A 15,956-nucleotide genomic window follows, 5' to 3' on the forward strand; every position below is an offset into this window, starting at 1 on the left:
GATTGAATAGTTTGCTCTATACCCAATTTATTTGAGTCGACGATGCTGACCGATAGTTAAACAATATATTGGATTACTGGTGTTTGCTTGTTTGATCTCTGTTCAATTTCATAAATATGCTACTAATTAACATTCTTGATTATTAATTGACATTCTACACATTGAGAGACATGAGTTTGGCTGTAGGTTTTACATCAGCTCAGAACAGCAATTCCATTTCTGTAAAACAGAAACTAGATGGCAGAAGTATTTCGAAATTTAGGGCGAAACAAATATCAAATTACGAATAATGTATACAAAATATATTATTCTATTTTTTAACTTGAACTAGATTGACCTACAAGCTGAAATGACCAGAACAGAACTAAATTGCTCATAAGTTCTAACAGCATGCAAAGATTATTACCAAAAGCGTAGCATTCAAGCCAACCACAAAATTCCAATTCCCCCTAAACATGTTATAAAGCAGCAATATACAGTTTTAATACAAACTAAGTAGTAAAACCTTCAAGAGATGAGATTTTTGGTTTTCAAAAGGGTTTTCGCGATTTTTGCTATAAATTAACGGACTCGATTTTGACGGTTTCAAGATTTTAAGACTATTTGTCACAACATAAGGGATGTTTGGGTTTCTAGATTGTTTTGGTTTCTCAAATTCAACAAATTTTAAATCAATTTTTAAACGTTCGTACTATTTTGTTTATCTTATGTGGTAAGTGAGATTTTTATGAGCAATCGGAAATGCATATTTAGAGGTTGAGGGATCTGAAAGCGTGTTTTCATTATGCTAATTCCATAGGAATCTTATTGAAATCACTAACTCGTCTTAGAGTATAGTAATGTTATATATTTTAAATAGTTAGGTAGTAGAATAGTACTAATCTCTGATGCGCAGAGAAGTCAGCTTTCATATGTGTTTCACAATTATTTTCTATTTTCAGAGTTGATAGAATTATATGAAATGAGTGGTCTCTGTCTTGATATAAATTTGAATGAAGTGTGCAGAATTTGTTTATCACAGACCGACATGAACGAGCTGCTTTTTAATATATTTACGGATGCAATAGTAGACGGCATGCTGGTCGCTCTTTGCGATGTAATAGAGTACTGCATTGCAATAAAGGTAAATGCTTTAACCACATTGTTGTAGCAGTAATAAAATGCAATGATATTCTTTATGTGTTGCAGGTTAAACATGATGAGCAAGCGCCACATAAAATTTGCCAATCGTGCAAAACTACCATATTCCAGTTTTACTTGTTCAAACAAAAGTGTCACCGAACACATAATCTTTTGCGATCCATTCTTAAAAACCCGTCTAGCGGCATTAATGGTTATACTGATGGTAACGAAATCGAAGAAAAAACTGAAACTATCACGTGTCAAGAGCGCATTACGTATAGTAATGATTTTGATACAATGGGGACTGCAGCTTCTGTCTCAGATATAAACATCGAAGAAACAATAGAAGAAGAAATTGTACCCGATGATAGAATCGTTTACGATATAGAACGAGAAAATCAAACTAATGATACACCGGAACAATCCCCTAGTTGGTGTCCTAGTGACAATTTTTTCGACACTAACAGTGACCACCAAGAAGAATATTATTCCGATGATTCTAAAGAACCTTCTCAATCTGGTTTAGTATCAGAACGCTTGGAGGTTGTCCTGAAACCGAAAAAAATAAATTGTCATGTATGCAATATATGTGGCAAAAATTTTCCCTCCCAATCGCGTTTAGCGAAACATTCAAAATTTCATACGGATTCCAATATTGTGCTGGATCACATGAATTTTCTCGTTTGCAAGACTTGTAGGACGATGTTCCTCAGAGAGGAAGATTTAAATGATCACAATAGACAATCCTGCGATCGTTTCGATTTAGCTGATGATGTTCATGATCGTTGTCGAGATGAGGAGCAATATCTACAAAGTTTTGCGGGGGGAATTTGTGGACTTTGTGGTGCAAAGTTTGACGAAACGATACACCTGAAGCAACACATCATTACTCATTTGGACAAGTTTCCATGCCCTGTGGAAGGTTGTGGGTGTGAGTATGCATCGCTGGCCAGATTAAGCATTCACATCAGTAATCAGCATGTGGATTATCTTTCACCAAAATGTCCGCATTGCCAGGAGGAAATAGATCGCGTTGATTTGAGGCAACACATGCGACTGTATTGCAAGGCGAAGCAATTCAAATGCACCCACTGTGGTAAGTCGAATTTATCAGGCCAGTTACTTGCAATTCGGATAGTTACGATAATAATGCTTTCAGATAAAATGTTCCTATCGTCGCAAGCTTTATCGCAGCATCTTAGAAATTTAGAGCAAACATTTCAGTGCTCGCAATGCGACAAATTTCTAGCATCGCATTCATCTTTACGGTTACACGAACGTAAGTATTGTGTATACACGTGTATACATTTATTTGTTGAATGCATAGCTTGTATCTTGTTACTTTCCCCAGGAACTCATACAGGAGAGCGGCCATATGTGTGCACGGTTTGCCAAAAATCATACAAGACGGCTAGCTTGAGAACAGCTCATATGGACACGCATATCGAAGGCAAAACATTCAAATGCAGCATGTGTGGTAAAAGCCTGCAAACTCGTGCCTCTTATCGCAACCATGTCAAGCGCCATTTGGAAGAGCGTAATCACGCATGCGTAGTCTGTGGCAAGAAGTTCTTTCAAAAGTGCACCCTCCGAGTACACCTTAAAACGGTTCATAGGATAACACATGTTCCCAACTCTTAATAAGGAAATATACATACATTTAAGGAAAAGGTCCAAATGTGTTTTCTTTTTCGAATTTTGCTTTGAATTTTTAATCAGTTTTTTTGGCAAATATACAATTTTTACATACATGTACTGCAAAGCATAAGTCCTCTCGTAGACAATTTAGAAATGCCCTTTATAATCGAGATCGACCTTGATCAACATAATCCGTGCTCTACATGCTCACTGATGTTAATGACCGTCTGGAGAGACACAAGTTCGAAAGCAAAAGCTAGACTGTTGTTTTTTTTTCTTGCATCTATTTCACGTTAAAATTGAAGCATGTGGTCAGAAGTGCCCATAAACAATATATAGTTCAGTTTGCTTGCATGTTTGTATATTTTATTGTAGTACATATGAATGCTCGTTGTTGCACCCCTTATATTATGCGTAGGAAGTAAACGGGAAAGCAGTAGCTAAACTGAACTAGATAAAATCAAGTTGCGACACGTGATGCCGCCCCGATGCCTATCCAGACTTGCTGGGAAGCTTCCCTCCAGTGCCCTTGGGGGACCGTTTTTCGCGTGCACCCAATGACTTGGTGGTGTCGTATGCCGGTAGAGAGGAATGTGCCATTTCGATTGATGTCCTAGAGCTGCGACGGGATCTCTGCAAGTAGCACGGAAAAGCAAGGGAAAGCAAGTTTGGATAGGGCGTAAGATGGCGGCTCGTTTAGGGTGTGTACATTTCCGAAGGTGTTCGAATCAAACCGTCTGTGGCATTTGCGGCGGCGGTGATGGTGGCGGAGGAAATTTATCTTGGTCGGGAATTTCTGAAGGTATTTGGCGAACCAGCTGTGTAGAAAAAAAAAAACCGCAGGATATTCGATTAGTCGTTAGCGCTAGGTACAGCCACGTTGGAAGGATTCCGATCGATTCCGTAACTTACTCGACTATGCAGCATTCCGGGTGGCTTTGGGATGTCTTCCGGTCCGGGGAACTTTGGCATTTGTGATGCATCACCAGGCTGCGATCGGTACACGAAACGAAAATGTTGACGGAACACTGGTTGAGTATTAGTCGCTCGTCTAACTTACCACCGGAGCATTGATAGGATGTGCCAGGGCCCGTGTATGGTCGAGCAAACACACGACTCCAACGAAGAGTGCTACCAGTAAGGTGAATCGGGCCATATTTCCAGTAGTTCAGTAGTCTCTGCTAGGCCTTTGGCTAAGTCTAGCTTTTTATAGGTCTGGGCGTATGCACCGGTTCGAGATTCTCACCATCGATATGATCAATTAGAAGCTAATTAACGGGCGTAAATCATCTTTCGCGTGTCAACAGCGGTGGACGATGGGTAGATTTCGTTTCGATCTCGATTATCCCTTGAAATGGCCGGATGGAAAACATGTTCCCTTGGATGTGTTTGTTTTTTTACCAATTTAAAAAAAAACACGCAAGGTTGTCACTGAGCTTCGTTCTAACTCATCGGCTGATTTGGTGGCTGATCTGGCAAGTTGTCGTGCCGGGTAATTCATAGTTTTCCGTAACTACCGAGTGTGATGAATCTCGCATGGTCATCGTGCTGTCGTTATGAACCCATCCATTTCCCACACGCTCCATACTTACCTATTGTTGATCGGATCTCGCGGATCGGATGGCGTTAACAGCAACACATTAACACCACGTGTCTATTTAAATTTTGTAATAATTTATTTAGTTTTCTGTTTATTAGAACTATTTAACAATATATACAGTAGGCAATGAAGATCATTAAATGTTTCGCTACATTCTGAGAACGAAGGCCGTGAACAAAAAACAAAAATGAATTCCAATTTAACAAGACGAAGAAAACCCATAGGAACAAGACACCTAACTTTGCTATGAGAGTATGTTGGATTGAGTTTGAGGCTTCTTCTATCGCGCCCCTCCCAAATATTGATATATTATTATGATGCTGTTCTGTGTCTCTGCCTGACCAGTAAGATTGTATCGCTATATTTGATTGGGTTTTGTTATTTGCTTGCTTCATTTTTGTTTATTTTGAATGAGATATTTTTAGTTCTACGCCATTATCCAGTGTTTCTGTTTGTCCATATTTTCTATTTGTTTTACGAAAGTAGCTTGCCCCTCCGGTATACAGTAAAAACGAAATGTTTTGTCTGTTCTACCAACTACCGTAGTGGTTTGGATTTTTTTACTTTCTTTTTAGGCGTTAATTAGACTGGTTCGACACTAAATCTACATTTATGCAAGTGTTTCCTTTACGAAATGTGTTTTCTTCACTTTTTATTTGTTGAATTATTTACCGCTATTCCTAAGAGTGTCTTTATTTGTTTGCTATATTCTGAATTTCATCGCGTTCCATGTGCTACTGCAGCTCTTCGAATCCTGTCGGTTTTCTTTCTTTTTTTACCCCCCCAGTGGGTTTCCTTCCTTGCCCCACACTTTTCTCGCTTGTTTGAGTGTCGTTTTTCTACGAAATGCTATGAAATCCTGGTCACATTTCATTAAAGATATATCACCATATCGCCATCGCAAGGACGTCCAAGGATGAGTATTATGTTTTCGTTCCGTAGTATGCTTGATTGTTTTGTGTGCGTGTGTCGTTGCTGCAGTTTTGGAAACGGATGAGACAGCAGCCCACAAAACGGTTCTAATTTCAACGCGAATCAATAGACTACGTGCCCCCTAGGTAGGGCTCAACTAAACTAGCTCGTTAAACCTAGCAGAGTAAATATGAAATTAGAAAACAAGATTCCCACTACCTGAATAAATGGCAAATTGGTTGTTACAAAATTTACGCTATGTATATCATACGTTTCCTTCTGCCACTACAGCTTCGTCATTAGAAATTGGTCATTTCGATTCGATATTGGTTGCAAGTTTAAGTCGATTTATATTTATTCTGCTCGTCTCGTATTGATGCCGTTCTGCAATGGTTCCATTTCGATTGGCATACCGTCCATGTACGATTACTTATCCTTAGTTTATGAACAATGTGAATGAATCAGAATGCGATTAGAATGGGATTGGGAGAGTAATGGTATTAGGGAGTATGGTACACTTTTTGCTTACGCCTTTAAGCGCATTTGTCGGACGCTGGTGATAGACATACCATACAAGTAGCGCTATTTATACGGATTTCTACGAGGTTTGTTGTATGCTCTGCAAGTGTACTGGAACAATGCCGTATGCTGCTATCATAGTGAATAAACTAGATTTATGTTTGTTTTGTTTTTTTTTTTTACAGTAAATTGGATGCCATTTATGTGTTTCGTTCCTTTGCGTTACATTGTACGTGGTAAAGGGATCGCTACGTCTATGTTGCCTGAAAAAGTTTAACTCGCAGAAGGGTATGGGTGTATTTAGAGATAGTTAGGATCGTAGGTAGGTTTTAGGTATAGTGCACATAGGCAGACTGAATGGTAGGTAGTTTAGAGCAAAAAGAGCGATGAAACAGTCCCAGTTAGCAGCAGTAACTTGTGGATAACACGATTAAACTAGAAATTCGAAGATGATTAAAATTGCCCATCATTGCATTTTCACATTAAAGAACACCACCAGGCCAGGGTAATTTGTTTTTAACGTCAGCTTTCCTCCAATTGCCTGGTTAATCGTTTAAGATAGGTTTTTGTTTGTTAATTTTTTTGTCTCCCCCCGCACCACTGACGGTACCCGCAATAGTGGTCAGCTGGCGAGACAACGAATTTTCACTACGCGAGCTCGAAAATGGCCATTCTTGCATAACAAATCAACGGCATTTGTAATAGGAAGAAGGGTTAACAACTTTCGTTATAACTTGTAACACTTGTTTGAATGCAACGATTATCGACATGAAGAACGAGAGCGAAAGCGCAGTCATAGTGTAGTTTTTATATCGTTTCGATAGGTGGTTCGCTGATTCCCTGGAGTTGATTTTGTGGAATCTCTAACATCGAGGGACTCGTTTGGTTATTCTCTGGCTCAAAAACAAAAATGTCTATTAATCGTGATTACGTGTGTTTACTTGTAGCTACATGATAAAGGTGTTAAAAATTGTGTATACGGTTTAAAATTTGAGAATTCTTTCCACAGCAATTCTTCTTCGATTCGCTTTGATGTCACGTGTTAGGGTTCCAGCTAAAAAAAGATCGACACCTCACATGCGATATACACAATGTTAACGGCGTGCTACACTCTGCTTCGCTTCGGTTCCATGATCTTGGCTAGTGTCGTTTGTTATCGCAGCGCTTCTACACCTCTGATCGGTCTTGTTGCTCATACCCAAGAGTCATCACTGGTAGGGGTTTAAATGCTTAACTCCTTGCTATATTATAATGCAAACATTAAGGCTACTTCATCGTTTTTTTTTCTCATTAATTTAATCAAGTGAATGCTAGTCGATACGGTCATCTACAGTCGCTAATAGCAAAGATGGCAAATGCTTACATGGTAGTTGTCTACTGTGTTGCCCCGAATCGCGATAGATTTAATTTCTTATCTTCCGAATCATTTCGTACCTTAGTGATTATTTTTTTTTGTTGGTGCGTATATTCTATCGCTCTACTCGAGTTTTGCCTGAATACAAAGAATCTCAAATGTTTCATTCTTCGCGAAGCGAATGTAAGGTGGATTTCCTACTTACTGACCCATGCGGTTTGATCTGCGGCACGAGCATTCACGACGACGCATGTATAGAAACATCATTAAATGATTCTTGAAACCCGAACTGAAGCGTACGAAACATAATTTCCGTTTCAAGAGATCTTAGGAATCTATCCATACATGTTTCCTACGTGTTCCCTAGTGCCTTAAACCGAACGTTTAACGCGGGCGGCTTGGGCGAGTTGTAGTGTGGCTGATGATTAAAATAAAACAAACCTCAGGATTGTAATTTGACTGAAAGCTAATTCATGTTGCACTCTTACATCTCTTTCATGGCATTGGGGACTGCATCAATCTGCTGCAAGCAAACATGTACACATCGAGTATGGTGTAAATGCTTGGTTCCATAGTCAGCTGTTCAATTGTACGACATTTTTGTAACACGTAGTAAAAACCGTAGAAATATGTTTTAGGAAGGTTTCTAACAAACTAGCGATGGCGTTGGGCAGAGTTTGACCACCAACGTGCTGTCCCAACCGGATTGCTGTACTCGTATCTGCAGGTGTAGTGTTTGGGAGAATGGACTGCCGAAGCATATTCTTATTTTTGAACTATAATATTTTTTTCACCTACATCTTAAACTTAACTTATAAATATAGAATCTTCTTTTCTTCTTCTCAGGAACGACCCCCGGTTTTCCTGCTATTTATATATATATATTTGTTACCGCACTTTTGAAAACAAACCATACCATAGAGCATTTTACATGTACCACTTAGAGTGCGAAATCGAAAGACGAATCGAAATGCTACGGCAGGAGTTGTGAGGAAAACAAAAACTAAATGGCAATATTATGCAGATAAAAAAGTGGTGAGAACTGCTGTTTGATGAAGAAGCAATTTCGATCGAACGAATTACTCGTCGTTTTTGTGGTGGCTGGAAATCGTGCAGGTTCAATGCAATTTGGTAGGTCGTCTTCAAAACGGGTAAATTGATTCCTCCGTTACTTTATTTAAAGCAATATTACCAAGACATTTTTTTGTTGTCGTTTCATACGTTAATATTTGTTTTATGTGTTTTTTAATCGGACTATGTTATAACATTCGAGTTTCGCGGCACAGAGAGAAAGAGAGAAAGATAGAAAGATAACACGACGAGTGCAACATTTGAACAGAGCACCTGCAAGCGCGGATCGCAATGTTGATCGCGTTGTTGAATATTGTTGCCAATTGAGTACCGCTGAGTGCTGATCTCCATGAAACTGGCGTGCTATCGACTCTAATGCATATTTTTGTTTCGTAATACTAAATTTGCTCTAGTGCAGGTAGGGTGAACTATGAAAAACTATTGCAATGTCTACCAAATGCGCAGTGATCGCGTATAGTGAGATTGATTTGAAAAAAAAAATGACGATCATCATTTGTCTGCTTTTGAGCAATTGCGCCACGTGATTTTAACAGCTGTAAAATGTGTAATGAACACGTTCGAGGATAAAAAAGAATGTTGTACATTAGCTATGCTACTGAAGCGATGAGAAAAATCATTTAAAAATCATATATGATCGTTCCGCTTGGCTTCACTCACTTCAAGTGTGTCAGCGAAAAATTTCAACAAAAAAATATAAAAAAACCAAAATTTGAACCTGGTTAATGCAAGTTTTTTTCTTCTACACGTTATGGTCCTTCTTTTCCCGATCATTTCAATTACGGTTCATCCTTAAAAACCCTACACCATGTTGGAAAGCTAAGGATTTGTTAGCAAGCGCTGTTCCACGCTTGGGAATTGGTCATGAAAAGAAAGCTATCATTTACCCGACAAAGCTAAAGCTTCTTTTTTTTCTTTAATGTGCACAGCCTGCAATGTGTTTTGTGAGACATTTCAAGTTTATGGGGAAAAACTGTCGATAAGGAGGTTTCGACTTTGATGAGCGGAGGAAATATGGAGGATCAGCTAGCCAGAAAAAAACCACCATACACCGTTTGCTCGTGAATATGGGGTTTGCTCTGCTGTATGATTCTCGACAGGAGATTCGACAGGACGATATAGTTCGAGCGAAAGAAGTGTCACTACCAACAAAGTACATGACGCAGATGTAAAATACATGTTGCATGTTTTGCTTTGATTTCTATTAAAGCAAGGCACTTAAAATAGAAGGATAAGTATTGAGACAGCTTTGCTTTGTTGAACGAAAACACGAGGAAGAAAACACTGAGAAGAACATTCAACGTCGAGACAGGGACACAAATAACTGCAATGCTCGATTTCGTGCGTACGCGGTGTCTCATGCCAATAATTTGCTAATAAGCTTCACAAATGGCACGCTTTGCCAAACACGTACAGAATGGTGTAAGCCTACGCTAATGATAAGTTTATCAAATTTTGCCCTAAACAACGCATCTATGTGGGTCGGCTTTCAAACATTGAGTTACTTTGTTGCTGAAGTATAGCAAAATATTCGATTAAAATATAGTTTGATATTTTTTTGTTGCTGTTGTTTGGTTAATTTGTTTCCGCTACAGATTTACTACTTCGTTTATCACATTACGAATGGTTTGTGTACTACCTTTGACTAAAAACGTTCTCTATCGCTTCGATACTGGAACAGCAGCGTTGAATGCAGCGTTTTCTTTGCTCATTTACTCACGCGTAAAGCTTTTACGGGAGCTTTTGCTCGTTTTTGTTTTTATACGTTCCGTAACGTACTGTGGTACTTGAAGGCGTCCAATTCTCTACTTGTAAGGAGTGAGCTGACCTACGAGTCAGGCCGCTTAAATCGTTTATACACCCTGCTCAACTTGAACCTGTTTTAGGTAGGCTCACGCATGGAAAACATGTGAGAGGAAAATGCGTCCGAAGGAGCAAAGAGTGTTGTATTTACACTAGAAATCCAGAAAGAAAGCACACGCGTGTACTGTCACGTGACAAAGTGTTCGCGACTCGAGAAGAGCTCATGCTTGGGGGCGCAAAAAAATGCGTATGTGATGCATTTGATACCGTCTTCGAACGATTCGTTGTATAATTGAACTGACGGGCTAAATCCAGCACAGCGATGGTACGGTTTGGTGTTTGCGTAAGAAAACAAAACAAAAACAGAAAATATCATACATCCTTTGCATCCGTTCGGTTAGCCCGTTTCCCGTGGTCCAGCGTGAGGCTAATAGAGCGCGAACGATTTGTAGCAAATTAGATGAAATCTTTCGATGTTCAAGGTGCAAGGCTTTTCTTTCGTCAGTGGGCAACACGAAGGCCAGAAGGGTGTGCTTGTGGTTCGATTTTCCTCACCATCCGGGCACATCTCGCCGTTACTTAAACCTACTATGCTACTATGTTCTATCATATCCGTTAAAACTAAGCGCCCAGTCACCAGTTTGGCGGTGGTTTGTCACGAGTACAGCAACTGCTTAGATGAAGGACTTTCCAGCGTCGGATATCGGACGCTTGGACGTGCCATAGCCCTCCCGCCGTCTGTCTTTTAGATGCCTATACGTTGCTATAACTCCTGCTATTGTACCTACAGCCTGTCCCCGATGAAATCTGTGTTGCTCGAAACCGTTTCAGGGTGCACCGGCAGGTTCGGTGCCTTTCGTCGCGTCCATCGTTGGCGTAGTCTACTGATTTGGTTCTATCTACTCGGGTGTGCGCCAGCGATCGTTAAATTCGTTACGAGTCTCGAAGCTCACGTACCGTGCTTGCGGTCTAACGTTTGACGGTGGAGCGTATCTGGAGCACGAGTCGGCTGCTTTTGGGTGGGGGTAGGAAGGATCTCGGGTAGGGTAGACCACTATTTAAGCTAAAGGTGTACATCTACCGATCTGGCAGCCATTTCGGTTCGATTCAGCGATCGAACCCGATCGTGACCTCGTGTCGTTTCTTCGGTTGTGTCTAGCGTGGACTAGAACCACACGCTGTCGTTGCAGCGGGTTTGTGTCTATGCTACGACTCGTCTACGCCCAGTTAGTCGTACTTGGTGTGGTTAAACGTGACTGGACTGCACTAGCCTACGTCCTTACGACGGACACCGTAAAGCAGTGCCCGTAACAGGGGTTTTGCGTCATTCACTCTCTAAAAACCTAAAGTAATCGTTTACATCGCTAAGTAGTCTTTTATCCTTTCGCAAAAAGGGCACCCATCGGTCAGCCCCACTTGCTTAGCCATCCCAGCTGCCGGGAGCGCTGCGTACGGTCGGATGCTAGAACCGGGACGCCCGTTCGCGCTGCTTAGTAAACTTGGTGCCCCCGGAACCGGCCGCCGGTCCAGAGACAAGCGACGGCGTAACATTGCAGCCCGTCGAGCTCCCGGAGGATGAGTGGAACAGGTCGGAATGGAAGGATTCGGACGCGACCGGCGGCGGTTGCCCGGTGGCACCCGTACACGGGAGCTGGTTGGGATCGGGTGGCTCGATTCAGCTACTTCCCCGGTGGCAGCCCATCTGCGTGTCGCCGGTGGAGGATTGGGCGTTGTTATGTGCCGCGTAGGCCGAAGCCATCGGACCACCGTACGTCGGTTGGCCTCCGACGCTGTTGGCGAACGAGGAATTGGCCGCAACCAGTGCCATCGACGAGGAGGATGCAACCGGACCGGTGGCTGACGTTGTGGCCGGTGGTAGCAGCGTTTCCGGTACGAGATGTGGCGTCCGGCTCGAGATGGGTGGCAGGATCGGGCTGGCCGGCCAGGGATACGCCGGTGTCGAGGATGACGGGACGCTCCTAAAAGAGAAGCTGGTTTACGAAAGGAAAATGAGCAACACGACACACCGAACAACGGTTTGGAAGTCTGGAACCGGGCCATTCGCCACCGCCAGGTCAGCTAAGGGGGTGGGTTTTGTTTTTTTTTGCTTCTCTTCGGCGGAATTGGCGTCACGATCCTGGCAACCTGGCGATGTGCATTCCCATGGCCAGCGAATCGCGGCGAATTTCCCGTTGCGGTTGTTAATTAAAACAAAACCCCCAAAACACGCCACGTTTCGGCTCTGATTCGGTCTTCCAAACCGGTGTTCGGTCTGGTGGATGTACGTGCGCCGAGCGCCATGCTGATGCATACTAGTTAGTTTTGTTGGTTGGTTAGTTGGTTAGTTGGTTTGTTGGTCGGTTGGTTGGTTGGTTGGTTGGTTGGTTGGTTGGTTTATGTCGGATGGAGGTGGGAGCAAACATTGGGCGCTGGCGGAACTCTACGAAAATAGGAAATTTTTGCGGCATGCTTCACGGTACCTGGAGTGCGGCAGCATCAACGGTGAGCCAAGCGGGGGCGCCGGTGTTGGCAAACCGGACGACGAACCGGTTGCCGCTGCATCCGGATGCAGGAAGTTACGGCGCTGATCCACCCGCTCCTGGTGCTGCGATAGGCATCGCGTTAACACTTCCGGAAGATTTTCGATTTGTGTCTGCCGGAAGCACGCATACAAACAGAGCAGACAATGAGTGAGTGAAGTTGAAAATGCACCCTTACGATGGGCGTGGTCCTTTCGAAGGACTCGCATACCTGCAGGGATGTTAGCTTGTCCTCAAGACTGGTGATGCGCTCCTCCAGTGTGTCCTGCCGTGTTGACATGTCCGATACGATTTCGTACACGGTGTTTTGTGTCTGTGGTGGAAAGGAAAGCGAATAATACCGGTAAAGTTAACGCTCGTTTAAAGTGGTCAAACATATATTTTGTAAATTTGTAGGAACCCCAATTATGCCTCTCGCAGACATATGATAAGATTAGAATCATCTGCAAATCATAGAGAACTCTAAAACGCAGCTACAGTGCTTACCTTTGCCATGTCCGTGATGGTGTTAGCATTGTCCATTAGCTTTCGCTGGTCCATTTTAACTTTGCGAAGTCTGGAGAGATCAAACGGAAAGACGATAAATGTGTCAGTTTGTCAAAATACGGTCAAAATGCTCTTATAAGTGAGGAAATTCGTGTGTGCTTGTTGTGATTAGTCGCTCACGCGTGACGTGGATACATGAAGAAGTCATGCACGTGCGTGTGGGCAATAAACTGTTGAGTCAAGATGAAAACAAGTTCAAAATAACATCACCATGCAAAGCTTGTTGATATAAAGCACAATAATCGACCGTACGTGAGGCGATGATATCATTTTTCGTGTACGTAATCGAGCCTTATTTCCTTGCGATTCAATAAAGCTGTCAACAGATCGGTGACCAACGAAATGGAAACTCTCTGGTGAAGCGAGGATGCTTTCGAACGAAGCTGATCAATAGAGTTGTGGCTCATAGGGCTGTGATTGAACGATAAAGCTCCGCAATCATTTATTGGGCAATTAAGTGTACAACATTTGCTTTCAGCACTGTTATCGGGCATCTAATCATGTATGTATAAAGTTACATAAGAGAACAGTATATTAAAGTGCTAACACTTGAGTTCAACGAGCCAAGGAACTTTCCAATCTAATTTATACCTCCCGAACAGCCAATGATCATTGTGCCATAAAACTCGTGCGGTCTAGCAAAATCATTTCCGTACAAGCTCACAATCAAGTTTATTGCCACCAGATTGGTGCGGTTTTGTTCGCAAAGATCAAGAGAGTTTAATTAATGGATTGTGCTAGCTGAAAACAAGCGGTTATGTGCCTTTGTTTTAGCCCGAACTTTGCTGATACCGATGCACTGCACGCATATGCTTGTCTCAGATCAAAACACAAACAACAGCAAGCGTCTGACAGCACTCGGGCAATGACAAGCGTTCGTTTCCGGCAGCGCCCGGGAGCGGAAGTGATCTAACTAATCAAAAGTATCATCGCCCGGATGTGGGTACTGGTAAGGGCTTCGTTTAGTGCCATGCTGGGTGGGGTTTATGCAGGCTGAACGTGTATTTATGTGTCTTTGTTTCGCGTGTGCATTCCTTTCGCTAAAGGTGGTGCCATACGAGACTACGGAAAAGTAAAGAAGCAACGTGCTAATTAGCGCGATACATGGAACCAAGTCAAACTTTACTCCTATTGGCAGATGGTGATGGTGTTTCTCTTAACACTTTACTCTTAACAGTCTAGTCCAATTGGTGTTTGGGGGATTTGGAAAGTTCTTTATTTTTGTGGCGGCTTTACTTACGCGTAAATGGCCAGCAGAAACTTTCTCTGATGCGTTCGTACCCGCCCGGGGTTGACTCGTTTGACCAGTCGAGTGTGCTTGTAGATAAGCCAGGTTTCACGCAGTACATTGGCGGCCGCATTTTTTAGCTGGAAAACAAGTTCAATGAAGCATTAATAAACGGGGTAATGATTTGTTACGAATGCAAATACTTTATCGATCCTGAAGATACGAAATTTGGTTCAAATTTTATCACAATGGCACGTAGCAGGTATAGATAATTGTTTTTTTTAACACTGATCCTTATGTTTTGAAGTATTTGGCCATTTTTGCTTGAATCTCCACATACTGATTATCCATTTCTTCAGTAGATTCGCTTGCCTCTCGACCAAACCAATAAGCACTAACCGCAAATAGTTGGCCGAGGGAATTGGACACGCAATGGCAAAAGTGCGCATGAGGTCAGCTTTCGCAGAAAACATGCTCCCAAGACGTATGGCGTGACATCAACCATCCGGGTGGGTCGTTTCCCGGTCGAACGCTCTCGCTAAAATAGCACCATTAAACCTAACGACAGCGATGATAGCGAATCAACCCCAAAACGGCATTCCCGAGCACGGTGATCCGTGATAAGTTTATAATGAACTGGAAAACCCAATGTGGGGCGGACAAAAGGCGTAAACGAAATACGCGTTAGCGGTTCTTGAATTATCTCGATGTTTTCTGACTTGAAAACACCCAACGGACGGTTTTTGCGGATCGTAGTACATGATGGCACTTGGGCACTCGGGTTCTCCGTTGGGTTTTGTTTCCATTGGCATCGGTCCGGTTCGCGCGTTTCAGTGGTTCTTCCGAACACGAGCGCAAGTTGGTCACTGTTATGGCGAAAGGATGGCCAAACCCTGCCCGTTGGGTAATTATTGTGCCGCAGAATGAATGGGTAGGTAATTTTTCTTCCACCTTCTCGGGGGATTGGTACTGCGTAGGATGGCTCTAGTCTTGGGTTTGGTCGGCGACGGCGAGTCTACGGTCAAGCAACCTGACCGATGAGTTGGCTTTCCGGCCATCGGAGGCAGATGTGCTTAACGAGGGTTAGCGTTCCAATTTCAGTCGCTCGGACACAGTGAGTCGTGACGTGCGAATTGTTGGATTGCTGCTTATAATCGATTACCATTGAGAGCTTTCGAATGGTTGCTATAGGTATGAACGCAAAATATTGGCAACTGATTTTGTTTCTGACAAACTAATTCTGTTTAGCAAAGAATTCAGGCAACATTTTATGTGAAATATCTTTGTAGCAATATTTGATAATTTTAAATAAATATGCAGGCAATATAAGAGCTATTCCATACAAAACTGCATTCTATCTCTGATAAAAGCAAAAAATAAGATACGACAAATCTTGCTTTGAAAGCGGAGTTAAATAAAACAGAAAAGCTTTTGCTTTGAATTATTTGTTGTAATTATTTCTTTTAAAATTCATTCTGAAGCCGGTTCAAACAACTAACAAAGTATTTGGTTGGTTTTTTGTTACAAATATATTTTTTATATCAAAATATCTGAAACAATTTGTTCAAATTTTCCTGTTTGGAGCAATTTTTTTTTTACTTTTAC

At 42.1% G+C, this 15,956-nt stretch overlaps 3 protein-coding genes across 3 annotated transcripts in view; 1 reads left to right on the top strand and 2 right to left on the bottom strand.

The window, feature by feature from the left end:
* The first annotated feature begins 1,419 nt into the window (after nucleotides 1–1,419).
* Nucleotides 1,420–2,763, top strand: LOC128726917 (zinc finger protein 501-like). Its single transcript, XM_053820767.1, has 3 exons — nucleotides 1,420–2,218; nucleotides 2,282–2,401; nucleotides 2,474–2,763. The coding sequence occupies exons 1-3, from the start codon at nucleotides 1,420–1,422 to the stop codon at nucleotides 2,761–2,763; spliced, it is 1,209 nt and encodes a 402-aa protein (XP_053676742.1).
* A 271-nt stretch (nucleotides 2,764–3,034) lies between these two features.
* LOC128720339 (uncharacterized) lies at nucleotides 3,035–3,925 on the bottom strand. Its single transcript, XM_053814005.1, has 4 exons — nucleotides 3,821–3,925; nucleotides 3,673–3,750; nucleotides 3,495–3,578; nucleotides 3,035–3,393 (listed from the first exon to the last, which is right to left on the bottom strand). The coding sequence occupies exons 1-4, from the start codon at nucleotides 3,914–3,916 to the stop codon at nucleotides 3,253–3,255; spliced, it is 399 nt and encodes a 132-aa protein (XP_053669980.1). The 5' UTR covers nucleotides 3,917–3,925; the 3' UTR covers nucleotides 3,035–3,252.
* A 7,787-nt stretch (nucleotides 3,926–11,712) lies between these two features.
* LOC128721003 (small conductance calcium-activated potassium channel protein) overlaps nucleotides 11,713–15,956 on the bottom strand; it is an 89,852-nt gene continuing 85,608 nt past the window's right edge. The window contains exons 11-15 of the mRNA XM_053814705.1: nucleotides 14,364–14,491; nucleotides 13,064–13,133; nucleotides 12,789–12,890; nucleotides 12,518–12,690; nucleotides 11,713–12,028 (exon numbers count right to left, since the gene is read on the bottom strand). Coding sequence (XP_053670680.1) covers nucleotides 11,713–12,028; nucleotides 12,518–12,690; nucleotides 12,789–12,890; nucleotides 13,064–13,133; nucleotides 14,364–14,491 — 789 coding nt within the window. The remainder of the gene's footprint in view (nucleotides 12,029–12,517; nucleotides 12,691–12,788; nucleotides 12,891–13,063; nucleotides 13,134–14,363; nucleotides 14,492–15,956) is intronic.

Source organism: Anopheles nili, chromosome 2 (genome assembly GCF_943737925.1).
Source record: "Anopheles nili chromosome 2, idAnoNiliSN_F5_01, whole genome shotgun sequence".
NCBI classification, from domain to species: domain Eukaryota; kingdom Metazoa; phylum Arthropoda; class Insecta; order Diptera; family Culicidae; genus Anopheles; species Anopheles nili.

Coding starts and splice junctions, on each gene's coding strand:
- LOC128726917 (XM_053820767.1), top strand. CDS start 1,420: ATGGGGACTGCAGCTTCTGTCTCAGATATAAACATCGAAGAAACAATA. Junction 2,219..2,281: donor ATTCAAATGCACCCACTGTG/GTAAGTCGAATT, acceptor TAATGCTTTCAG/ATAAAATGTTCCTATCGTCG. Junction 2,402..2,473: donor ATCTTTACGGTTACACGAAC/GTAAGTATTGTG, acceptor TACTTTCCCCAG/GAACTCATACAGGAGAGCGG.
- LOC128720339 (XM_053814005.1), bottom strand. CDS start 3,916: ATGGCCCGATTCACCTTACTGGTAGCACTCTTCGTTGGAGTCGTGTGT. Junction 3,751..3,820: donor ATCCTATCAATGCTCCGGTG/GTAAGTTAGACG, acceptor TACCGATCGCAG/CCTGGTGATGCATCACAAAT. Junction 3,579..3,672: donor CCGGAATGCTGCATAGTCGA/GTAAGTTACGGA, acceptor TTTTCTACACAG/CTGGTTCGCCAAATACCTTC.